Source organism: Aspergillus aculeatinus (genome assembly GCF_003184765.1).
Source record: "Aspergillus aculeatinus CBS 121060 unplaced genomic scaffold BO66scaffold_1, whole genome shotgun sequence".
In the NCBI taxonomy this organism is placed as follows: domain Eukaryota; kingdom Fungi; phylum Ascomycota; class Eurotiomycetes; order Eurotiales; family Aspergillaceae; genus Aspergillus; species Aspergillus aculeatinus.
This window is the reverse complement of record NW_020291470.1, coordinates 587,943-611,427: the sequence shown is the minus strand read 5'-3', so window position 1 is coordinate 611,427 and position 23,485 is coordinate 587,943. Positions and strand designations below refer to the sequence as shown.

General features: G+C 52.8%; 8 protein-coding genes across 8 annotated transcripts; 4 read left to right on the top strand and 4 right to left on the bottom strand.

Moving 5' to 3' along the window:
- Positions 1–997: 997 nt before the first annotated feature.
- Positions 998–2,920, top strand: BO66DRAFT_338549 (dihydroxy-acid dehydratase; the record flags this gene model as incomplete). The annotated part of the gene is made up of 2 exons (XM_025644361.1): positions 998–1,108; positions 1,189–2,920. Exons 1-2 carry the CDS (start codon positions 1,017–1,019, stop codon positions 2,918–2,920), a joined length of 1,824 nt encoding a protein of 607 aa, XP_025509138.1. The 5' UTR covers positions 998–1,016.
- Positions 2,921–3,048: 128 nt separating this feature from the next.
- Positions 3,049–4,499, bottom strand: BO66DRAFT_387259 (HAD family hydrolase). The gene is made up of 2 exons (XM_025646253.1): positions 4,171–4,499; positions 3,049–4,099 (listed from the first exon to the last, which is right to left on the bottom strand). The coding sequence occupies exons 1-2, from the start codon at positions 4,177–4,179 to the stop codon at positions 3,374–3,376; spliced, it is 735 nt and encodes a 244-aa protein (XP_025509137.1). The 5' UTR covers positions 4,180–4,499; the 3' UTR covers positions 3,049–3,373.
- A 1,313-nt stretch (positions 4,500–5,812) lies between these two features.
- Positions 5,813–6,990, bottom strand: BO66DRAFT_424839 (aldo/keto reductase family protein). Its single transcript, XM_025650190.1, has 2 exons — positions 6,315–6,990; positions 5,813–6,219 (listed from the first exon to the last, which is right to left on the bottom strand). Exons 1-2 carry the CDS (start codon positions 6,828–6,830, stop codon positions 5,884–5,886), a joined length of 852 nt encoding a protein of 283 aa, XP_025509136.1. The 5' UTR covers positions 6,831–6,990; the 3' UTR covers positions 5,813–5,883.
- Positions 6,991–8,842: 1,852 nt separating this feature from the next.
- Positions 8,843–13,436, top strand: BO66DRAFT_310487 (alpha-actinin, sarcomeric (f-actin cross linking protein); the record flags this gene model as incomplete). The annotated part of the gene is made up of 7 exons (XM_025643289.1): positions 8,843–8,898; positions 9,075–9,141; positions 9,260–10,867; positions 10,937–11,129; positions 12,458–12,518; positions 12,572–12,638; positions 12,714–13,436. 7 exons carry the CDS (start codon positions 8,843–8,845, stop codon positions 13,434–13,436), a joined length of 2,775 nt encoding a protein of 924 aa, XP_025509135.1.
- A 289-nt stretch (positions 13,437–13,725) lies between these two features.
- Positions 13,726–16,014, bottom strand: BO66DRAFT_467047 (WD40 repeat domain-containing protein). Its single transcript, XM_025652530.1, has 6 exons — positions 15,558–16,014; positions 15,384–15,497; positions 15,279–15,318; positions 15,118–15,213; positions 14,400–15,052; positions 13,726–14,304 (listed from the first exon to the last, which is right to left on the bottom strand). Exons 1-6 carry the CDS (start codon positions 15,565–15,567, stop codon positions 14,168–14,170), a joined length of 1,050 nt encoding a protein of 349 aa, XP_025509134.1. The 5' UTR covers positions 15,568–16,014; the 3' UTR covers positions 13,726–14,167.
- Positions 16,015–16,632: 618 nt separating this feature from the next.
- Positions 16,633–19,452, top strand: BO66DRAFT_387251 (WD repeat PLAP family protein). Its single transcript, XM_025646252.1, has 3 exons — positions 16,633–16,829; positions 16,943–17,396; positions 17,451–19,452. The coding sequence occupies exons 1-3, from the start codon at positions 16,782–16,784 to the stop codon at positions 19,313–19,315; spliced, it is 2,367 nt and encodes a 788-aa protein (XP_025509133.1). The 5' UTR covers positions 16,633–16,781; the 3' UTR covers positions 19,316–19,452.
- Positions 19,453–19,654: 202 nt separating this feature from the next.
- On the bottom strand, positions 19,655–20,857 carry BO66DRAFT_416621 (NADHX epimerase; the record flags this gene model as incomplete). The annotated part of the gene is made up of 4 exons (XM_025649609.1): positions 19,655–20,095; positions 20,189–20,514; positions 20,583–20,691; positions 20,771–20,857. The coding sequence occupies 4 exons, from the start codon at positions 20,855–20,857 to the stop codon at positions 19,655–19,657; spliced, it is 963 nt and encodes a 320-aa protein (XP_025509132.1).
- Positions 20,858–21,125: 268 nt separating this feature from the next.
- Positions 21,126–22,213, top strand: BO66DRAFT_338524 (mitochondrial 37S ribosomal protein bS16m). The gene is made up of 3 exons (XM_025644360.1): positions 21,126–21,289; positions 21,417–21,612; positions 21,708–22,213. The coding sequence occupies exons 1-3, from the start codon at positions 21,213–21,215 to the stop codon at positions 21,744–21,746; spliced, it is 312 nt and encodes a 103-aa protein (XP_025509131.1). The 5' UTR covers positions 21,126–21,212; the 3' UTR covers positions 21,747–22,213.
- Positions 22,214–23,485: the final 1,272 nt, after the last annotated feature.

The following is a 23,485-nucleotide window of genomic DNA, read 5'->3' as shown; positions in this document are numbered from 1 at the left end:
TCCGCGTGGGGTCTGCTCGTAGTTACACTCCAGATGCTACGTATAGTCATCGTGAGGTTGTCGCAGGGTGCGTTTTACAGTAGAAGCATCCGTGCCTCGGGGCGTTCACCCGTCACTTGATTCTGTGGCGGAGGATTCGCTTTTCTATTACTAGCTGCCTTTTTCATAAAGCCAGAAGAGGGAACCCTTGGACTCAAACATCTTTGTAGACTACCTAGTACAAGGTCAAAGGACCAAAGTAGGTGCATTGGTGCGGGAGACTTGGGAAATATGGATGCGGGATCAGGACTCCGGACTTGTGGTTGGACCTACAATTCTGATGCAGTCTTCCCTAACACGAAACTGCAAAACTGAAGCTCATAAAGCATCATGATTGACCAATAATGCGCGTATCTTGGAAGTACTCATAGTGCAGACTGAGTTCAGCTATGCTAGCATCCAATAGTTAGTTAGTTGATGCAGTGCTTACTCAGTACCACCACCATCCGGGGAGCGAGGACCCAACTCCGACCGGACCGAGTGGATCCCTTGGATCCTGGAATGCTTATTTCCTAGTACCCCATAGTACCATCCATTCGTCCAATACCGCACTCCTGAATGCAATCATTGACCGTGACTCAAAGCAGTAAGAAAGATCGGAAACAAGGCCGAGATTCTGCTTCCAGATCATGGATAATAGTCCACGAACAGAAAAGAAATGTGCTTGGGGTCATAATGCTGGGATCCTGATTGGATTGGACTTCTGTCCGAGCGGAGCTGTCCCCCTTAATCAGGGTACCAGCTGAGCCTGGGATCTGTTGTACTGTAGTCCGTACCCACTGTTGCAATCATGGCATTCGGACAACAGCCCGAGAGGACTGGAGTATATCGCATCGAAGGCCGAGATAGTTGGGGTGAGAGTATAGACCCCTGTAGCAGGATGGGAGGGTATAAAAGCCTGGATGGACTCGACGATGTCGTGGGGGACTGAGAAATCTAGCATCGTAGTATTAATCAACACAGCTTGCAGGCTTAACATGACGATGGCTATTTTCAGAGCCGGCCGCGGCACAGCGACGGCTTACGGGCAGTGTATACCTTCTTCAACACGCTCAAGGCCTGTATACTCGTCTGTCCCACCGACCCGTCCCACCCTTTTCCTGCATCCTGACCTGCGCATGAACTGACATCTGCTTCGGATTCCACTAGACGGCGTGCCTTCTCCTCCTCACGAACTCACCACCATGACAACCACAACCTGAACCGCGAGTCGTCGAAGATCACCCAGCCGAAATCCCAAGGCGCCTCCCAAGCCATGCTCTACGCGACCGGCCTCACACCCGATGACATGCACAAGCCGCAGGTGGGCATCTCGTCCGTCTGGTTCGAGGGGAATCCCTGCAACATGCACCTCCTCTCGCTGTCTGAGCTCGTGCGGGACTCCGTCGCCCGCGCCAACCTGGTCCCCATGCGCTTCAACTCCATCGGCGCCTCGGATGGCATCAGCATGGGCACCGCGGGGATGCGGTACAGCCTGCAGAGCCGGGAGATCATCGCGGACGGGATCGAGACGGTGATGCACGCGCAGTGGTACGACGCCAACATCTCGCTGCCGGGGTGCGACAAGAACATGCCGGGCGTGCTCATGGCCATGGGGCGGGTCAATCGGCCCAGTCTGATGGTGTATGGCGGGAGCATCAAGCCCGGGTGCAGTGCGGGAGGCCAGAAGCTGGATTTGGTCAGTGCATTTCAGTCCTACGGACAGTACATCACGGGGCAGATCGATGAGACGCAGCGGATGGACATCATCCGGAATGCGTGTCCCGGGGCTGGGGCGTGCGGGGGCATGTATACGGCGAACACGCTGGCCACGGCGATCGAGACGCTGGGCATGACGGTGCCGGGCAGTAGTAGCACGCCGGCGGTTGACCCACGGAAGCGGGCGGAGTGTGAAGGGGTGGGTGAGACGATCCGGAACCTGCTCAAGGAGGACATCCGGCCCCGGGATATCATGACGCGACAGGCCTTTGAGAATGCCATGATCGTGGTGAATATCCTCGGCGGGAGCACGAATGCCGTCCTTCATCTTATTGCAATGGCGGACGCCGTGGGCATCAAGTTGACCGTCGACGACTTCCAAGCCGTCTCGGACAAGACGCCCTTCCTGGCCGACTTAAAACCTTCGGGCCAATATGTGATGCACGACTTGTACAAGATCGGTGGCACGCCGGCCCTGCTCAAGTTACTGCTGAAGGAAGGGCTTATTGACGGCGAGGGGATCACGGTGACAGGCAAGACGATGCGCGAGAACGTCAATGCCTGGCCGGATTTCCCGTCCGATCAGCCGATCATTCGTCCGCTCAGCAATCCCATCAAGCCTACGGGCCATCTGCAGATCCTGCGAGGATCGCTCGCACCCGGAGGATCGGTGGGCAAGATTACCGGCAAAGAAGGGCTGCGGTTTGAGGGTGCAGCCAGGTGCTTTGACTACGAAGATGCGTTCATCGAGGCATTGGAGCGTGGAGAGATCAAGAAAGGTGAGAAGACCGTGGTCATCATTCGGTATGAGGGGCCCAAGGGCGGGCCTGGCATGCCAGAGATGCTCAAGCCTAGCTCTGCTATCATGGGCGCAGGCCTGGGTCAAGATGTTGCCTTGCTCACCGATGGGAGGTTTTCGGGCGGTAGCCACGGATTTCTGATCGGGCATGTCGTGCCAGAAGCGATGGAAGGGGGTCCGATTGCGCTCGTCAAAGATGGCGATCGTATTGTGATCGATGCGGAGAAGAAAGTGGTTGACCTGGAGATCCCATCGGAGGAGTTGGAGCGGAGGAGGAAGGAGTGGAAGGCGCCGAAACCGAGAGCCGCGAAAGGCACCTTGGCTAAATATGCCAAACTTGTTAGCGATGCGAGCCATGGCTGTGTGACTGATGGGCCTATATAGCAGTTGTAATCAAGTTCGGGAGAATTATATAACATTTTTTGATTATGATCTTAATTGGAGGCGAAGATATGTTTGTTAGATGGAAGAAGCGTGAGTACGGGGTAGAGGGATATGGCGGTAACTCAGAGGCGGCTCGAGTAATATAAGAACTGTAGGAGCACTGCGTGTCTGGGACAAGTCTTCTCTGTATTACCGATGGGCTCAAGTCTATCGAACCTCTGTATAACTGTAGAAAGGGAACATGCTGTGGCACGAAATCCGACAATCACCGTTCACAAGACAGAGATCAAACACCTCATTTGCTGCGACAAGCCTCTCGTCGGCCAAGAACTGAAGAAAGCATGATTGAATTCGTAAAGGGGGAATATGAAAATACAATGCTTTCGCTATCATAACATCATGTCAAGGCCCAGGAAGATACTGGATACCGAGTGAATCGCAACAGCAATTCGTCTAGGCACGCTCAATCTGAGCCAAGCAGTCCTCAAACTCACTCCAATCCTTCATGATCACCTTGACACCAAGGTCGGTGAGAACCTTGGCCATCTCCTGCTGCTTCGAATCACCGTTGTAGCTGCCAACATAGCCAATGACTGGGATGCCGGCGCGGATGGCGCTCAGGGAGCCCGACTTGCTGTCCTCAATGGCGACGACCTCCTCGGGCTTCTTGTTGCGCTCCTTGAGAGCGTGCAAGTAGATGGCGGGATCGGGCTTGGAAGTCGGGGTGGGGAGAGAAGTGGCCGCGCTGTACACCGCATCCTCTTCGAAGAACTTGTCCTGTCCGACCTTCTTGATGGAGGCCTTGACACGACGCAGCGCGGACGACGACACCACGGCAAGACCGTACTTCTTGGACTCGTACAGCTTCTCCAGCTCGGGCATGACCCCGACGCAGGGCTCGGCCTTGGCTTCCAGCTTGGCAATCACGCGGTTCTCCTCCTCCTTCACGTAACCCTCCAGCTCCTCCTTGGTCATCTCGAACTTGTACTTGGCCTGCAGGGAGACCATCATGCCGCGGAAGTTCTGGCCGACGAAGTCCTGGATGAGCTGGTCACCGGTGTACCGGTCCGGGATGTTGTGCTTCTCCAGGATCTCATTGGCAAGGTCGGCGCAGGCTTCAAAGGCCAATTCCTCCGAGAGGACGAGGGTGTTGTCGCAATCGAAGAAGATTTCGGTGATCTGCATGCAGGGCGAGATGATCAGCAAATGAGCAACATGACAACTTTCCATGGCAGCGGGGTAGCACTAACCTGAGGCATGATGGGCAGTGGGGGTCGCTGTAGAAGTATGTAAAGTCTTTTATGAAGCTCAGAGAGTGGAGGATGAAGATGGAGAAGATGGAATGGAGGGGGAAGTGAAAAGGCGGGGAGACTGTTTAGACTCGTGGTGGCTGACTACCTGAAAACAAAAAGCTGAGAACAAACAACACGCGGGGCATCTACATTGTTTAAATAAGGGGAAGGGTGAGAAAAGAGTACATCGTAAGCGGGTGAGTCTTCAATGTTTTACCAGCCTCTCCCCCACTACGTCGTACTAATTCAAGGCACACCAATGTTTTTCTTCTGGATGAATGACAATTGCCATGGCGGAAAGCAGGCGTGAAGCGGGGAGTGAGATCATAGCCTCTTCCAAACAATCCACAGCCAGCCTGCTTTGGGGAACGCTCGGATGCCCCTCCGCTTAGCCCGTCCAGGAATAGTTTTCCCAGCCCCGGATGGAAGACCACAGAATCACTTCAGTACAACCATGAGATTCTATCAACCCGTGATGTACATGAATGTATGGTTCTGACCATATCAATTGTAAACAGAGCCCCTCCTTGGACCCTCTCTCGACAACACTTTCGGACTGAATCACTACGGAACTACTGTTTGCTGCCCGTTTACAATCAAAATCGCGCAGAGCCCGCGCATCATGCCGTTTGGCCTACAAGTCACCCAGTGCTCTCATGCAAACGGTACTAACCCGGACAAATACACCCACTAGGTGACCATTCAAGTCGGAGTACAGTATTCCATTTTCTAGCGCTGGGCCATTATATGCGCGTGGACGAGTATCCCTCATTGCCAAGCATGGGGGTTCCAATATCAGCTCATGTTATGCTATCACTCTTGTTGTGCTGAGCCTACACATGCTCTCGGTATTAGCATGGGCCATGGTACTAGGTACCGTCCGAGGTACACTACATTCGAAATCGTGCTAACCGCCAATAGCAGTGTCCAGGTTGTGTCCAGGTTGCGTCCAGGTTGGTTTGTCTCATGTTGCCGTCCTTCTCCGATGCTTTAAGCAGCAACTGAACATCCTGGCGGCGTGCTAGCCACAAACAATGCTGCGCATTGGTACAGTACAGTCCAAATGGGCTACTCAACTAACCGCTCACTCCCTACTAGGTAAGTTACCCCACGCGCGTGTCCGTTTTAGAGTTTGGGGCCCTTCGTGCAGACTGCTCAGTGGCCTATTTGAAGCGCAGATGCAGCGATCCTAGTAGCCTTGCTTGCATGACAGCCCCCCTCATTGTCACCATCATCTTGAAGACTGACGGATGCTTCCCTTTTCGCCGAACCAGGCTGGAAACCTGTTTCACCAGTCATTCTGCCTCTAATCCCCCTCTCTTGAGAATCCGACCGCTATCCCCAGAGCCAATCTAAATCCGCTCTCGAGGCATGAGCTCTGCTTGCTAACCTGGTCCAATGGCCGTGTCTTTCCGCGCCGCAGATCAGCAGCCATTCAGTCTCGGGCTCGATCAGCATACGACTGCCAGTCTTTGTGATCTCTATTGGATTCAGCGCTCGTGCGACTTCGCATGATGCATCCTGCGCAGCCTACTTCTCGATCGTTTACAAGCTTTCATAATGCGGGTGGGAAGATCATGAGTAACATCAGTAACAAATCGTAATAGTTATTATATTGCAGAGGGTCTCTAATCCTAGGCACGGGTATTCATCATGATATGTACTGCAAATCTACTCGTTCTCCACGGCTTCAACGATGGCACCGCCGCTGCCCTGGTCGAGACCATCCAGGACGTTCATATCCTCCTTGCTGATCTCGAAATCGAAGACATCGGCGTTCGAAGCGATGCGTTCAGGGGTCTCTGACTTGGGTAGAGGAACCCACTCCTTCTGCAGTGCGTAGCGGATCAACACCTGCTGGGTGGACTTGTTGTACTTCTGAGCCAGCTCGACTAGCGTGGGATCGTTGGCCTTGTAGTTGCGCACAATCGGGCAATAGGATTCGACGATGATCCCGTTCTTCTTGCAGTAGGCATCGATCTCGCGCTGTTGACACCAGGGATGGAGCTGTAAAGGAGTGTCTCGAGTCAGTAAAGGGTGTTTTTGTTTGTGTCAAAGTACTACCTCGCACCGCCATCCCCAGGGGGGGAATCACGACTCACCTCAATCTGATTAACGTGCGGCGGCCAAACTTTGGCAAATGACTTCAGCTCCTCAATGTGCTTCACGCCGAAATTGCTGACGCCGATGGCCTTGGTCTTGCCCTCCTCCAGCAGCCGCTCCAGGGCCTGCCACAGCTCCTTCCGACCGGCGGAACCGGACTTGGAGCTGTGAATCAAGAAAAGATCGACGTATCCATCCTTTCCTCCGATCTTCTCCACGCTGGCCACCAGTTTCTCGTAGGTGGCCTCGGGCGACCCGGCGGGGCTGAGGATCTTGGTGGTGACGAACACGTCGCTGCGGGCCAGGCCCGACGCGCGGAGGGCGTCGCCGACCTCCTTCTCGTTGCCGTAGAATTGCGCGGTGTCAATGTGTCGGTACCCAGCCTTCAGGGCGTGGGCGGTGGAGGTGACGCATTTGTCGGCGTGGGAACGGTAGACTCCGAAGCCGAGGCGGGGTATCTGGACGGAGGAATTGGGGAGGGGCAGGAGATCAGTGATGGTGTATTTGGGTGACATTGTTGCGGGTGTTGCTTCGAGGGATTTTCCGTGGGAAAAGCAATCCAAGAGAACTGTGAATGCTGTAAGTTTTATGTGATCTTGGGTTGATTATGAATCAGATAAGCGTCCACAAGGGCGGGGGAGAGAATGAGATGGAAGAGAAAGAAAGAGCTGTATGGAGGCGAGCGAATGTTTTCCGCCGCGGGCCCCATTCGACCCGGATGATATCATCACGCCGGGCGGGCGCTAGCCCCGTTTCTGCGATGGTATCATCCTCACGGGCACTCCAGCCGACCCGTCCACTTCCTTCGCTTCATCATTATTCGAGTGGTGCATTATTCTTCCTCTATGGCATGCTACATCTGGGGAAGAGTACTCCGTTGACAACCTTCCAGTGATTCCCTCGACTGAACCACACTTGCTTAGGACTTAGGTGATATATCGACTTTTCGGCTCGCCCGATCCCTCTCTCTGTCGCCGCCACAGAATATCTGAAGCCAAGGAGAGCAACCTCTGCGGTACAGTGCCTTGCCTATTGTGCGATTGCGATACTCAGACAATGTTCTGGCACAGTAAAGTCAGATTCCCGGTTGGAAAGAACCTGTGGATTGTGGCAGGGCGTAGTGAGCTATAGTGGGCGACTTTTATATGAGTGTGAGTCTGAATGGCAAGGAAATTGACATCCTCCAAGGGCTCCATTGCCTCTACGCTCATCGACGTCTGAAGATCAACGCAGTTCACGATGAATGTAGCCGTCTTTGGGCCGTAGTTAGTAACTTTAATGATCAGATATAGGTAGACAATGTCTTAGGGATGATCTACATTGCCGCACCCTCTGAAACCCGTAAGGCATGCACTAGCAATGGAAAATAAACATCCCAAGACAGCTCAAAGAGGAGCAGGCCGTAGAATCCAGCCCTCTCGAGTGGAACAAGTCGTTGACTAGGGGTGGGTCGGCAAGAGCGAAGATTCCGATCAGCGTTTCGGAGAAAGCCATTGCCAGAAACCCGATGTTGAGAATGTAGGATTCTGTATGAGTAGATAAATAAAGAGTATATCCACAGTACTTTATGAAGAGGCAGTTTCTTCTGATCTGCGCTCAACTTACCTATTTATTGGACAAATTGGAGAAATTTGGATGGGACAGAGTAGTAGATAGGTAGGTAAATCTGGCGCCGTAAAGTGTTGTGATGCTAAAAACAGAAACATGAAGAATGTCGAATTTGCCGGCAACCAACCAGAATGATTGATTAAGAGCTGTCAATGGCGACTCATGAGGCTTTGCCCAGTAACTAGGTGTTGGACTGTCCACCGTATTTACTTACCTTTGTAGGCTTTAGTATCTTATTCCCCTGAATCTGCCTGATGCTACCTGACCTGGCTGTAATACACTCAAAATCATGTACGGTACTGTAGAATGTCTGGTTCACCGGTAGCAGCCGACTGGTTCCAGGTTACTTTTCAACCCACTGGTTGCTGTGGGGGTGAAAGAAGAGGGGAGAAAGAGAGAGGGGGAAGAAGAGAGGGGGGAACTCGAAGAGAGAAGGTTGACATTGAATGCCACCAAAGCAACACCTGCCAGTCAGCCCCTTTATCTGCTTTCGAGTAAGTTACTCGGAGCTGTAACTTAACTCCAATTGTTCTGATTGTACCTAACGTCCTATCTTTCTTTCTTTGTTTTCCCCCAATCCAACGGGCTGCCTGATTCTTTTACTCTTTTACTCTTTTACTGTTTAAACCTCCTGCATCCCAACCACACTCCCAACTACCGACAAAACGAACCACCAGCGAATCGTGTGTTACAACGCACACTTCTAATCTCTTAGTGCTGCGGGCCTGAAGATCCTGCCTTGCCTCTTCCATTTAAGTCACTTGCATTGTCAGAAGCGCCCCATCTGCCCGAGTCTCCGTCCGCCGCCGGCAACAGAAAGCAACAGCCGCCGCTCGCTCAGTCCGTGCTTCTCATCTGCAAAAAAACCGCCCTTCTCCGCCCACGCCCTGGATGATTACTTCCATTAACAGCATTCACCATGTTGGCGGTTGAGAAACACTGGATTAATGTACAGCAGAAGACCTTCACAAAATGGTGTGTTGATCCCCTGTTCAAAGCAGTTGGGTGGCATAGCACGTTTGGGAGATACCCCTCCAACGTCAGATCGGGCACTGCACTGCTATCTACCTCGACTGACTGGGTTTCTTTGTTTACTTGCACTCTACCCAGCCCACCAAAGTCGCATGAACTGACACCACACCCTTCCCTAGGCTCAACGACAAGTTGAAGGTCCGAAGAATCTTTATCGATGATTTAGTCGTCGACCTCTCCGATGGCGTGAGTTTACCGATCTATACCTATCCCGATGCCGCGCGGAGAGCCCCCGAAACCAGCACCACTAGGAAATCAGAGGAGAGTCGGATTGTTGACACCGTTTCTTGTGGAATCTCTATAGGTCATCCTTATCCATCTACTCGAAATTCTCGGCGGAGAATCGCTCGGCCGCTACGCTTCGAAGCCCAAGCTCCGTGTGCAGAAATTCGAAAATGTCAACAAGAGTCTTGACTTTATCAAAGGACGGAGGATTCAGATGACCAATATCGGCGCCGAAGATGTTGTGGACGGCAATAGAAAGATTGTGCTGGGTCTGATCTGGACTTTGATTCTTCGATTCACTATCAGTGACATCAATGCGGAGGGTATGACCGCAAAGGCGGGTCTCCTTCTGTGGTGTCAGCGCAAGACAGCTTGCTACGAAGGTGTGCAAGTCCGTGATTTCTCTACCAGCTGGAACGATGGGTTGGCCTTCTGTGCGCTTTTGGACATCCACCGCCCGGATCTGATCGACTTCGATGCCCTGGATAAGAAGGACCACCGCGGAAACATGAAGCTCGCCTTCGACATTGCTTCCAACGAAATCGGGATCCCTGATCTGCTTGATGTTGACGACGTTTGCGATGTTGCGAAACCGGACGAAAAGTCACTCATGACGTATATCGCCTACTGGTTCCACGCCTTCTCGCAATTGGAACGGGTTGAGAATGCCGGACGTCGGGTCGAGAAGTTCATCAACAATATGCATGGTGCCTGGGAGATGCAAAACTCCTACGAGCGGAGGATGAAGGAGCTGCTGCGGTTGATTGCCGCGCAACGCGAAGCGTGGAAGACAGCGTCCTTCGAGGGTACTTACAAGGATGCGAAAGAGCAGGCTCACCAATTCTCGCTGTACAAGAGAAACCAGAAGCGCCAATGGGTGGCCGAAAAGTCGGATCTTGCGGCTCTTTTGGGAAACATCAAGACTAAACTCAGCACTTATCGTCTCAAACCATACGAACCTCCAGCTGAGCTTAGTCTGGAGGTTTGCGATGAGCAATGGGAGGGTTTGACCCGCGACGAGCACGAGCGTAGTCAACTCATCAACGAAACGATCCGAGATATCAAGAATGCGCTCCGTCGTTCGTTCGCGGACAAGGCAAACGACTTCGCATTGACACTTAAGACGCTCTCCTTGGCTATATCTGGTCTTGATGGCGATGTAGAAGACCAACTAGCCCATGTCAAAAGACTCAATGATAACCTTCCTCCCCTTGACGCATTCCTAGATACCATCGCGGCTTTGGACGAACAGTGTGCGGAAGCTAACATTGAAGAAAACGATTGGACGACATACACCTTAGATGAACTTTCCTACGAGTTGAGTTTGGTCAAATCGAGCATTTCTAAGAAGCTGGCTTTCCTCGACAACCAACTCGTCGCCCGCAACATGACCAATTTGACCCCCATCCAGTTGGAGGAGTTCGAGTCGGTCTTTAGACATTTCGATCGTGACTCATCAAATACACTTCTTGAGCTCGAATTCTCCGCTGCACTTGCAAGTCTGGGACTTGTGTACGACGAGGAGGAGATGCATCAGGTTTACCTTGAGACATGTGGCCCAGCTCGGCTAGCCCAAAATGCCGGTGTCAGCTTCGAGCAATTCATCCATTTCATGGTCAGCGTGGTGGAAGATCAGAATTCCGCCGAGCAGGTCTTGCAGAGTTTCCGAGAAGTCGCGGATGGCAAGGTATGTACTACTTATTCCCCTTCGTGGCTCCTCTCCTAGTATTGTGCAGATGAGACTAATGATCCGCAGCCATACGTGACCGAAATTGATTTGCGACACTCCCTTATCCCCGACGAGGTCATCGATCACCTTGTACAGACAATGCCACCACACCAAGGCCCCGACTTGCAGGAGGATCGCGATCTCCCCAAATATGACTACATCAGCTTCATGGGCAAGATGATGGAGTACAATGAGACCCAATCGAACACACCTGCCAATGGTGAAAGCTAATGACTACTTGACCATTCTTCCATCATCCCCTCTTTTTCTTCTTTTATTGCATGATTGGCTGCATTGCACACCCGGTGTTCCTCTGTTTCGCTCTCCTTTTTCCATATCCATATCATCTGCCGGACATTGCTGTTTAAGGTTGCGATTGGTGTTATCTGGAGCACAAAAGAAGAGGGTCCTCTTTCAAGGTTCGTTGTCATTCCAGATATGTACGATTCTTTCTCTGTGTGGGTAGAAGTAGTGTTTCTCAAGAACGTGAATAGAATGTAATTGTTGCAATCCGTCCGGCACTTCATGAAAGGTGGGAGATCACGTGCACGAACAGGGGGGTGGACAAACGTCCCGGCCTGGATCCAGTCCCGGGCTGCAGCTTCCGCCGTCCCTTCTTCGCCTTCCCAAGTTCTCTCTCTTATTCATCCTCCATTGACTTGAATCCTCAATCATTCCCGCAGTGCAGGCGCTGTTATTCCCTGCATTTCATCAGTGTACTCTTCTATTCGCCTCTCGCAAAAGACCTTATTGTCTCCGACAGCTTTCAGAATGGATCGTAGTCTCGACGAGATCATCGCCGAGCGCCCTGTAAGTTCCCCGGAATCAACTTCACCACCATACGGACTCTGGCCTGGAGCACTGTCCACTTCATCTGGGACTCTGCTAACGGATTATTGCCCAATCTATAGCAAAAACAGCAACCTCAGGATCGTGGTCGTCGTCCTCCTCAAGGCCGTCCTTCCCAAGGCCGTCGCCGTGATGGCGTAAGAAAGGTATGACCGTGTTGCTTCATGGCTCTCCGGCCGACGCCTCGCAATCTGGACCCCTTCCTAACGACACGACTGAACAGGTCCTTCCTCCTTGTCTCCTTCCGAACTTTACTCGCGCATCATGATAAGCAATATCCGCTGGCCTCGTAGCACCGTCTCGCACAGACACACACGGCCATGCATCGCTGCAGAAAAACAAGATGATGGAGCTGTGTTTACACGAGTATATACTGTGACTTTCGAGCTGACCTTGTCTCTCTATTTCGACCACAACAGTCTTACAGAGAAGATCGCCCCGACTTGGATCTGTAACTGCACCCCTTCCCCTGGCTGCGACGGTCACCATCAACTCACCAGGGTAACTTGTTTGCTAACCTTTTGTCTTCACATTGGTAGCGATTGGGTTCATGACAAATACGAAGACGACAGAGATGGTGCGTTTTGACCTTCGACTAGTCCTTAGCCCTCCTCCTCTTCCTCCTGCCACTATCTCAGCAATCGACACGACATGCTAGTGTTACATGGCCGAAAGCAATTCTTAACTCAAATCCTTCAGCCCGCCCGTCCCGTGCCTCCCGACGCCCGCGCGGTGACCGTTACTCTCCCGAGCACGAACAGTATGTTCCACATTATCATTATAGCAAGCACTCTGATTGACCTTTGACGATAGCGCATCTACCGGAGCCAAGCTTCGTGTCGAGAATATCCACTACGATATCAACGAGACTGACCTGGAGGTAAGATGCCTTTGCAGACATTGTTTCGCCCTCGCCTGTGCATGTCTAATTCGAGCTCTTGTCCCTCCTCCAAAGGATCTTTTCACCCGCATCGGACCTATCAGCAATGTTTCCCTCGTCTATGACCGAGCCGGCCGCTCCGAGGGCGTTGCCTTTGTAACCTACAACCGTGTCAGCGACGCGCGCACAGCCATTAGCGAATTTGACGGCGCCAACGCTAAGGGTCAGCCCATCCGGTTGACACTCATTGGTAGTGGTGGCAGCAGCGGAAGACGGGACCGCAACCCTTTTGACAATGTGGAACGTCCCAAGGGTAGCCTATTCGACCGTGTGGAGCGCCCCCGCGATCGTAACGCTCGCAGTCTGAGCCCTGGCAGCAGAAGCGGTAGCCCCGACGGCAACTCCCGGCGTCGTCGCGGTCGTCGTGGCGCCGGTGGTGGCGGTGGTGGTGGTTACCGCCGCAGCGACGTCACCAAGCCGCCTCCCGAGCACATCGACAGATACGTTCCTGGCCAAAGATCTCCCGCCCGCAGACCTGCCAATGGTGGCAGTGGTGGTGGTGGTAGACGTCAGCAGGGCGAGCGCGATACCCGCGGTGGGGAGGGCCGTCGCACGGTCAACGGTCGACCCCGCAAGACCCAGGAGGAACTGGACGCCGAGATGGACGACTACTGGGGTGGTTCGGCGAACGCCGGTGCTGGCGCGGCCGACAACCAGACGGTTCCGGATGAGCCGCAGCAGATTGCTCCTGCGTCTGCGGCGGCAGCTGGAGACGATGACATTGACATGATCGAGTAAAGCGTCAACTTTGGAAAACAAATTTGCGAGTTTACAGGGTGGGTTAGGTTGTGCAAGGGAAGGCGTTGAGTGATGATCCCGATGTTTTTGTGTAATTAAATTGAAAGAAAGGATCTTGGTGTTTTTTTACCGGACACGATTCCAAGAAACCGAAGTATCAACTAGAAAGCCTGAAACCCTACTACTCTATGATCCAGTTGACAAAAGGCTACTCTATCCAGAAGTAAATAGGTAGACCCATGAAATTTTCAGTGAGAGCCGCAACTAGGATATGATAGTTCTAGGCAAGACAAGACCAGTAATGGTATGTGGACAACCCCCCCCCCCCACTTTTCAAAAAAGCGAAAGTTTTCCTTCCTGCTGAAAGGTGTGCCGTGTGTCTCCTTGTGTATGTGTAAGTGTGTGTGTGCGTGTGTTGTCTGTGAAGATAAGGCAATATCATATCTTCTTCCCCATGTTGTCCAATCACTCATTGACCATGGTCGGGTATAGACGAGAGAGTCCTCGATCACGGTGCTGCATGCTGCTGCTGCTGATGATGTTGATGATCATGTTACCAGCATCATGCCCCCTTGTCTGCTTGCTAGCATATCGACTTCCTTTTTCTCTTGTTCGGTTTGCTCAGAAAATCCGCCGTCTAGGAAAAAGGCTAGGCTAGGAATCTAGAACTAGAAACTACTAGACACTGCCAGGACTAGATCTATTGGGGGGGCAAGTGGGGTGAGGGGTCATCACCGCCAAAGACCGTAGGGTTCCCTGCATGCTTTCCAGAGTTTGATGGTTCCATCTTCGCTTCCGGTGCCGTAAAGCTTGCCGTCGGGCGAGAAGCTTACGGACCAGATGGGGCCGTGGTGGCCTTTTTGGACTTCTGGATGGGGTGTTAGGACTGTAATTTCTTTGTGGGGGGGATTGGATGGGATTGAAGAGAAGAAGGAACAAGGGTGAAGGCAGGCAGGCACGTACCGAGTTCCTCCCCGGTGAGCAGGTCATATACCCGAGCCCAGGTATCATCGGCACTGCCGGTGACCAGACGACTGGTTTCGTTGTTGACCGCCGCGCTGGCGACCTCGTATCGGAAGTCCATCTTCTTGAGGAGGCGGCCGGGGTTGAGGCCGTCGAAGAGGTAGACGGACTTGCCGGCGGCGACGGTCAGGATGCCCGCGTCGTTGGGCCGCACGGCCAGGGTGTTGAGTTCGCAGCTGCCGATGGGCCCGTCGACGGTGTACTCGACCACCGGATGGCGGGAGCGGAGGTCCCACCACCGAATCTTGCGGTCCTCCGCTGCCGTGGTGAGGATGTTGTAGTCTTGGTTCCAGACGATGGATTTGATGGTGCCGCCGTGCACGCCGGGTCCGATCTCGTAGCTCGTCACGGTGGATGGCTGCGTGCCCTCGGCGGGGGTGGACGGGCCCGTGGCGAGCGTCGGCGACGAGCTGTTGCTGCCACCGCCGCTGCTGCTACTGCTGCGCGTGAGGTCGAAGATCCGCAGTTTCTTCTCGTAGCCGCCCGTGGCCAGGACGCGGGGCGAGGGCTGCATGGGGAATGCTACGGCTCGGCAAATGTGCGAGTGCTGGAGCGTGTGCAGGCATTCGCCCGTGTGAGTATCCCATACTTTGCTGTCGGGTGAAGGTTAGTTCCAGAGCTGGCTGGCTTCGGACGATTGCGCGGGTTGGGAACCTACGCGGAGAAGTCGGCCGCGGCAGTTGCGGCGATGGTGGCGTCAGTGGAGAGGCGTGCCTGCCAGACGGCGCCTTTGTGACCCAGGAAGGTTCCAATCCTGGATTGGTGATCATTAGTCTGAGGGTCCAGGGCTTTGGTTCTAGATGTGGAAGGTAAACGAACCAGTCACCAGTAATACCATCGCGCAGCATGGGATTGTTATCTGCGCGGGTGAATTAGTGTGCCAACCTTCATGAGGGTCCGTGGCGGCTGCGCAGCGTAGCGTACCTTTGCATGCGGAGATGAGGTAGTACTGGTCATCCTCAACTGTGGAGGAGAAGTTGATGTGCGGCACAGGACGGGAATGTCCATGGCATGTCAATGGCACAACTTTGGGAATATCTATGAGATGTTAGTCATGAGCAAAGGTGCAAAGGGAGAGATGAAGATCTCGAGACTCACCAGCAGCCATTTTGAGCTTTTCTATCTTTGGGATTCTTTATAACAAGATCTTTGGGTATTGATGTCGCGATCAGTTGCGGGCGGCCGTTAATGTCAAGCAATGATTGTCTTCAACAGCAGATATACAAGCTGTTTGAACAGAGATACAATCGGAGAACCGAAATCACGGGTTTAAGCAAAAGATGAGGGAGATGAGTGGATGTAGAAATACAGAAGGAAAATCGTCGATCTCGTCAAGTCATCAATTGGCCCAAATAGTGGGGGGTGGAGTGGGAAGCTCTAAGAATGGGTTGGAGAAGTTGAGGGGGAAGAGGTCGAACTGTACAATCGCACACTGCAGGGCCGTACAGAGAAGGGTTGAAAAAGATGATAAATGGCAGCTCAGTTCTACAACACACAGTCGAGGGGAAATTTGAGCCCAGCAGGGGGGTCGGAAGAGAGGAAAGCGACGCAAATCAACGGGATGATGTGCTCTTTTTTTGATATTCGCAGATCGCCTTACAATTAATTCCCCTTCCATCCCCGAGCTAATCCTATTTGGGTTTAGATCGCCTACACGTGAGAGACTCTAATCTATGCATCTCAGCCACTGTAAGACTGTATAGTTACTCGACATATCGATGAGTACCTAGTATCTTGAATCAACATTTTGTCAGGTAGACTACATACATCCAATACAATTATTCTTATAAATATCATTAATCAAGAGGTGCTACTATGCCTATATTGTACAATGATATTGAGGTACTGTAACTCGTATTAAGCACTTGCGTTACACCCAGCATACCAATTTTACTCAGTAACGTTATTCCACCTTCAGACTCCTTCAGTGGTTTACCATTGAGGGAGTCTTATCCATTTCTTTGGATATGTACAGCTTAAATCTTTCGTAATTACCTATCTACCAACCCAACCATGACTCCTCCTATTTAGCTTATCAACCACTGCTCCGATTCTAGCAACTTCTTCCCGCCCAAACCGGCCAGCTGAGCCACCGCCCACGTGATGGCCCGCGGAGGTACCATGGCCTCCCTAAGCAACAGCTCCCAGGTACTGCCTACTGACTGTTACCTCCCAACCAGGAACCACCAGGGTGCTCTGGAGGTTGATCTTTGCACTCTTATCGTTGTCATCCTTCTCATTCAAACCACCTCCCTCAGTCCCTCCATCTCCCCCACCAAGCTCTTTCACTTCACTCCCCTTGTCTAGGCCATTAGTTCATGTATGCCTGAGTTCAAGATCTCCGCTTCTCTGGAGGGCCACGGCGATGATGTAAGAACGCCCCCCTCCCGGCTGTTGACGCCGACTTTGCCCACATCCACCCTGCCCCCCATTTGGCAATTCCCGACAGCTGATCATTTTATTCTTATTTCGCTGCATCATAGGTTCGCGCTGTGGTCTTTCCTCATCCGAATGCCATCTTCTCAGCATCTCGAGATGCAACAGTGCGACTATGGAGACTAGTGTCTACCCCGCCTCCGACGTATGACTACAACATCACTTCTCACGGGTCAGCCTTCATCAACGCCCTCGCATATTACCCCCCCACACCCGACTTTCCCGATGGCTTGGTCCTCTCTGGCGGACAAGATACAATCATCGAGGCGAGGCAACCCGGCAAAGCCGCTGATGACAATGCGGACGCCATGCTCCTAGGCCATGCACACAACGTGTGTGCGCTGGACGTCTCACACGAAGGCGGATGGGTCGTAAGTGGAAGCTGGGACTCCACGGCCCGACTCTGGCGGGTAGGTAAATGGGAATGTGATCTTGTCTTGGACGGTCATCAGGGAAGCGTTTGGACGGTGCTTGCCTACGATAAAGACACAATCATCACCGGTGGGTGCCATGTTGTTCTACGATCACGTCATCTCAGTACTAACAAATCATTAGGCTGCGCGGATAAAATTATCCGGATCTTCAATACCTCTGGAAAACTTCTCAAAACTATCAAGGACTCTCAAGATGTCGTGCGAGCGCTGTGCAAGCTTCCTCCTTCTCACCCTTCCGGCGCGCACTTCGCTTCCGCAAGCAACGATGGGGTTATTCGACTTCACACCATACAAGGACAACTTGTCGGAGAGCTTCACGGTCACGAAAGTTTTATTTACTCGTTGGCTTCCTTGCCTTCTGGTGAGTTGGTCAGCTCTGGCGAAGACCGGACGGTCAGAGTGTGGAATGGCATGCAGTGCGTGCAAACGATAACACATCCCGCGATCTCGGTTTGGAGTGTTGCTGCTTGCCAGGAGACTGGGGATATCGTCACAGGTGCCAGTGATCGGGTCACTCGCGTCTTCACCAGAAGCGAGGACCGGATCGCAAGTGCTGAAGTACTTCAACAGTTCGAAAAGACGGTCAAGGAGTCCGCGATTCCGGAACAGCAAGTCGGCAAGATCAACAAGGAACAACTTCCCGGTCCTGAGTTTCTCAAACAGAAATCAGGGACTAAGGACGGCCAGGTACAGATGATTCGTGAGACTGATGGTAGCATTACTGCCCATACGTGGTCGATGGCATCGCGCGAATGGATTGCGGTAGGCACAGTGGTCGACTCCGCTGCCAGCAGCGGAAGGAAGATTGAGTACTTGGGTCAGGATTACGACTATGTCTTCGATGTCGACGTGGAGGACGGCAAGCCTCCTCTCAAACTACCATACAACGTCTCTCAAAATCCATATGAGGCCGCAACCAAGTTCATTCAAGACAACGAATTGTCTATGAACTACCTTGATCAAGTCGCGCAGTTTATCGTTCAGAACAGCCAGGGTGCCAGCCTTGGCCAACCTAGCCAAGGCCCGACACCTGCTGGTGCCGACCCTTGGGGGACAGAAAGACGCTACCGTCCTGGAGACGGACAAGAATCGCAAGCTACCCAGCCTCCGCCGGCCCCGGAGCCCCGCCCCAAGGTCCTCCCTCAGAAACAGTACCTGTCGATCAAGTCCGCCAACCTCAAGGTAATTGCTAAGAAGTTGCAAGAGCTGAACGAGCAACTTGTGTCATCTGGATCGAAAGAATTGTCATTAAGTCCATCCGAGCTCGAGACTGTGGTTTCTCTATGCACACATCTAGAATCCTCGAGCTTGAATGAGTCGCCCATCGCAGGTACCGGTGTTGTCTTATTATATAAGGTCGCAACGCTGTGGCCTACTTCGAGCAGACTCCCCGGTTTGGATCTCCTCCGCCTCCTCGCCGCCGCCACTCCTGCGGTCGCTAGTGCGGACTACGATGGGAAGGATCTTATCACAGGGCTACTTACAAGTGGAATTTTCAACTCTCCATTGAACGTGAACAATGCAATGCTATCGGTCAGAATGCTGGCGAATCTGTTCGAAACGGAAGCTGGTCGCAACCTGGTCATAAGCCGATTCGATGACATTTTGCCTGCCATCAAGTCTGCTTTGTCCGCCAGCGGATCAACGCCCAATCGAAACCTTACAATCGCTGTTGCGACCCTCTACATCAATGTCGCCGTCTACTTGACCTCGGGAGGCAACGAAGCGGCTCCTGAGTCGTCGGAGAAGGGATTGGTGCTTCTTGCAGAGCTTACGCAGATGCTTCAGGGCGAGAAGGACTCCGAGGCAGTCTACCGTAGCCTTGTCGCATTAGGAACACTGGTCAAGGCACTGGGGGAGGAGGTCAAGGCCGCGGCAAAGGAGGTATACGATGTGGAAGCCCTTCTCAACACCATCTCGAGCTCTGGACTTGGGAAGGAGCCGAGAACCAAGGGCATCATTGGTGAAATCAAGGAGTCGCTTTAGTAGGGCGAGCACTTAACTGAAGAGTATCTCTCTGAGTTGATAGAGAGTTCTTGATATTCTATATCCATAGGGATTATACATATTGGTTAACGATAGCGATGCACACCTGCATGAAATCAACTATTGACTAAGTAACCGTCAAGTCCATTCACTAGGGAGGGCTACATAAGGCCCGACTGTCCATCCTATGAAAGATGAATAGCACTTTCAACCCGCTTGTGGATCCATTTTCATCCCACGACCCTTAAATCCAGGGCACACACCCTCCCTTGTACTGTACTATACAACTCCCCCCTTCTCTGTCTCATCGATACTCAAAACACAATCCCCCTCCTCAATCTACAACCTCCCCTCCGCATCCACCCCAACCTCCAACACCTGATCCACCCCCTGATAATCTGGCACATCCAACCCATACTTCTCCGCAATCCCCCGGGTCAGAAACCTCCCGCCCACAAAATGCCTCCCGCGGTAGAACTTCACGCACGGCTTCGGCGCCGTCAGACTGATCAACGCCTCCGGCATGAACTTCGCCCCCGGTCCGTCCCGCGGCGGTCCGCTCTCGATGTCCCACGAGCTGGGCGCGTCCACGCTCAGCACCGGGATCGTCGCCGCTTCCATCTGGCTGATGATCTCCGGGAACGGGTCGCGCAGCGGGCCCCCGAAGCTGAATCCGAAGATCGCGTCCACCAGCAGGTGCGAGGTTTTGATGGCTTCCGGCAGGTCGTGCGTGTCGTTCAGGATCGGGATGGAGAGGTTGCGGAGTTGGGTTTTGAGGCGCTTGTGAGTGGTTAACTTTAAGTTGGGTTGGGTTGGGTTTGGGGGTGAGGGGTAGGGGATTGGGGATGGGGTTGGAGTTTGAATTTGACTTACCTGGTAGAGCTCGTTTTTCCCTTCCTTGGGGTAGTAGATTTTTGGGTTGTAGCCGAAATGCGCGAGGTGGCGCGCGGCTACGAGGCCGTCGCCGCCTGGTTTGGGTGAGGTGGTTAGGTCCGTGATGGTGTTGTAATGGGACTGGGTCATTGGGGGATAAGATGGGGATGGGGATGGGGATGGGCTATGGCGGTGGCGTTGAAGGTGAAGGTGGTAGGTGGTAGGTGGTAGGTGGTAGGTGGTAGGGATCGAGTGCTCACCATTATTCCCGGGACCGCAGATGACGAGAATGTTCTTCCCTGCGCTCGGGGGATGGATGCGGTATACTGTTTTTATCTTTGGCGTTAGGAATGGATTGTTGCTGAATGGTGGGCTGGCTGGAATCGGCGCGCACCTGCTTGAGAGACTGATAACCCCGCGAGCTCCATGAGTTGATCTAGAGAGAACCCGCCGGTCTCCATGAGATCCTTGTCCAGAGAGGCGGCATCTTTGGAGGAGAGAGCCTATTCGCAATCAACACGATGTAAATGACCCGAGCTCCCTCTTGGTGGTGTAGGTTGCAAAGCTCATGAGCCGACTGACCTTCAATGACATTTTGGCTGATGTACTAAATTTCCGGAATGAGGCCGCGAGAGGAGGTTTCCGCCTTAGGATGGAGGAGAGGAGCATACAAGCGTGTCAATTTTAAGCTAGTGAGTGCAGCGTTGCACGGGTCCTCAGTGAGGCTATTCGAATTGGATTAGGAGAGGTTTAATTGTAAAAGCTACTCAATCTACAGCACCATGATTGCTAGATAAGTGTTCGCATCGATTGCATTGCATCATTGTTATCGATGTTCCCCACCGTCCGGCGCTAGTCCGACTCGGGCGTTGAATCCGGACAAACTGATCCTCCGGACAGGCTGGAAACTGCCGCGGAGTCGGAGATCGAGGGTCTACTCCAGCTCGTTGTTCAGTTGAGATCTCCCTTTGCGCTGGCTCGGTGACTTCTCAATCTCTTCCAATTGAATCCGAATTCCTCCAAGATGGTCGTCCGTATTCGTCTGTCCCGCTTTGGGAACAAGCACCAGCCCTTTTACAACATCGTGGTTGCGCAAGCTCGGTAGGTGAATTTTTTTTTAGGTCTCTTTTGAAGCGCATGTGCTGCTACCGAGGCGTCTTGAAATTTGCCCTAGCAGCATTCTATCGACGAACTTGAATCATTGCGCTAACATCCATTGTTCGCTCAGTTCGGCCCGCGACTCCAAGCCCCTAGAGGTCATTGGCACTTTCAACCCCGTCCCTCAACGTCCCACCGGCCTCTCCGACGAGGAAGCCCGCGCCGCGAGAGCATACAAGCATATCTCGCTCGACCGATCTCGGGCTAAGTACTGGTTGGGTGTTGGCGCACAGCCCAGTGACGGTGTTTGGAGGTTACTGCACTTGGTATGTCCATTTTCCGGGGAAGGCTTTTCTCGCCGCAGGACGGACGGCCACGACAAGGAAAACTACCATTTTACTGACTTCGAATGTGCTCCCAGGCCGGTCTCATTGAAGCGAAGAAGGTTCCCAGCAACTAAACCCAACGAGCGCGTCTACATCGTTCCTTGATACATCTGTTGTACATTTAGCACGAGACATGAGGCACTGGAGCTCTGGGCCGGTAAGCCGGTCGAACAGGGCCCGTGACTCGTGAGAAGAAAGGGAAGAGAATCCGAGGGGAAGGGCGAGTTTGGAGGGGGGGGAATATCCCTGGATGTTCCACCTCCTGGCATTACTTATTGGCGTTTATTGAGAGAGTGATATACATTTGGAAACACTTCTGGGTTTTGAGAATTTATGTACATTATGTGCGCTGATTATGTGACTGCGTCTCGCATTGTGATTACTAGCAATTAGCATCGGTTTTGTGATGGGGTTATGTTCTCATTTTTCTTTCCACTGAATCCTGCGTGTTGGGCATGACTCTTGGGGGGGGTGCATGTTCAAAGAGTCTAGAACTGGAGTGAGGCAGTTAGTACAGTACTTCCTTACTTTGATGCATGCTTCACTGCTGGAGTATGTTTCCTAGTCTGTCACGGGGGTACTTTTTCTTTTTTTTTTTTTGAACAAGCTGTTCAGAGGGAGTCATAATAGCGAAAGTAGGACCCGAGTAATACTTTTTGGTTGCGGTCCTTGCATTTGAGGTCTGGCAGGTGACCAGGCAGGGAATGACCGCCCACCACAGACACCACCTGCCCTTGGATTAGCACTGTCATGATGCTAAGGTAGCTTCCCATCGGTGACCATAAACTATAAGGTTCCCAACGACAGGTTATGTCAACATGTCATCGCGTCTCCGGCATGATTCAACAAATACCTCACAAGCGGCTGCAACCCATGTATCGGCTTCACAAGTGCCATCCGGTGTTGACTCCGAATTACCTAACATGCATATAGGCATCAACGGCCAGGCAGAAACCACTACGGCGACCAGTTACCAAGGCCGACCTAGTGCCTGATTCTTGGTGTAAACAAGAGGCTCGGACATGGAACTCCTCAGCTGTCACCATGGGCAGGGGTTGACCCTGCCCTGTCTTGACTGCCGCCCAATTTGTAGCAGATCTACTTTCTGCGGACAGTTAATTAACTCCAGTCTGTCCAGTGCTTTGATGCCGGGCTTTTTCTCCCCCTCCCCCTCCTCTTCCCCCCTCTCTTCTACTTGTTGCTTATTGTTACAATTGCCGCGCATCGAAATCAGACCTGGGCCAATCTAATTCAGGGGACAGGCGCCGCATCAGCCAGTCCGGAGGCCCATCTTTCTGACGGGCCGTGGTGATTGGCTTTCCTGCGGAATTCCAGGCAGGAAGATCAACATCAGAGTTTGAGCATTCCCATTGATCCATGGCAAGCCACACACATATCCAAGGCCTGCTTCCCTTCACCAGATAGGGTGGTGGCCACACGCCTATCTCCTCTCCCCCACCCCCCACTGTACAGTTCTGAACTGTACTGTACTTCCCATGCCCGCGCAGGTTGGAACTAGTCCGCCAGACTTTAACTTGTCGCCTTGTCGGACTATATCGTGGTTGGTTTGTCGGAGACAGTAGCGGCCTCAGAAAGGGTCCAGGAAGGTCATCCTGCCCCGGCCTTAGGTATCTACTGTACATGTCGGCATGTGGGTCGTTCCTCTACAACAAGGTGTATAGGGGGGCTTATCGTGTCGTCGGAAGAGACGTTGTGCAGGATATGGTGGCGGGTCTAGACAGAGAGAGGGAGAGTGGGTGGTGGGGGGGGGGGGGGGGAAGAACTGCGCGACCCAGACCTGATCCCCTGATTC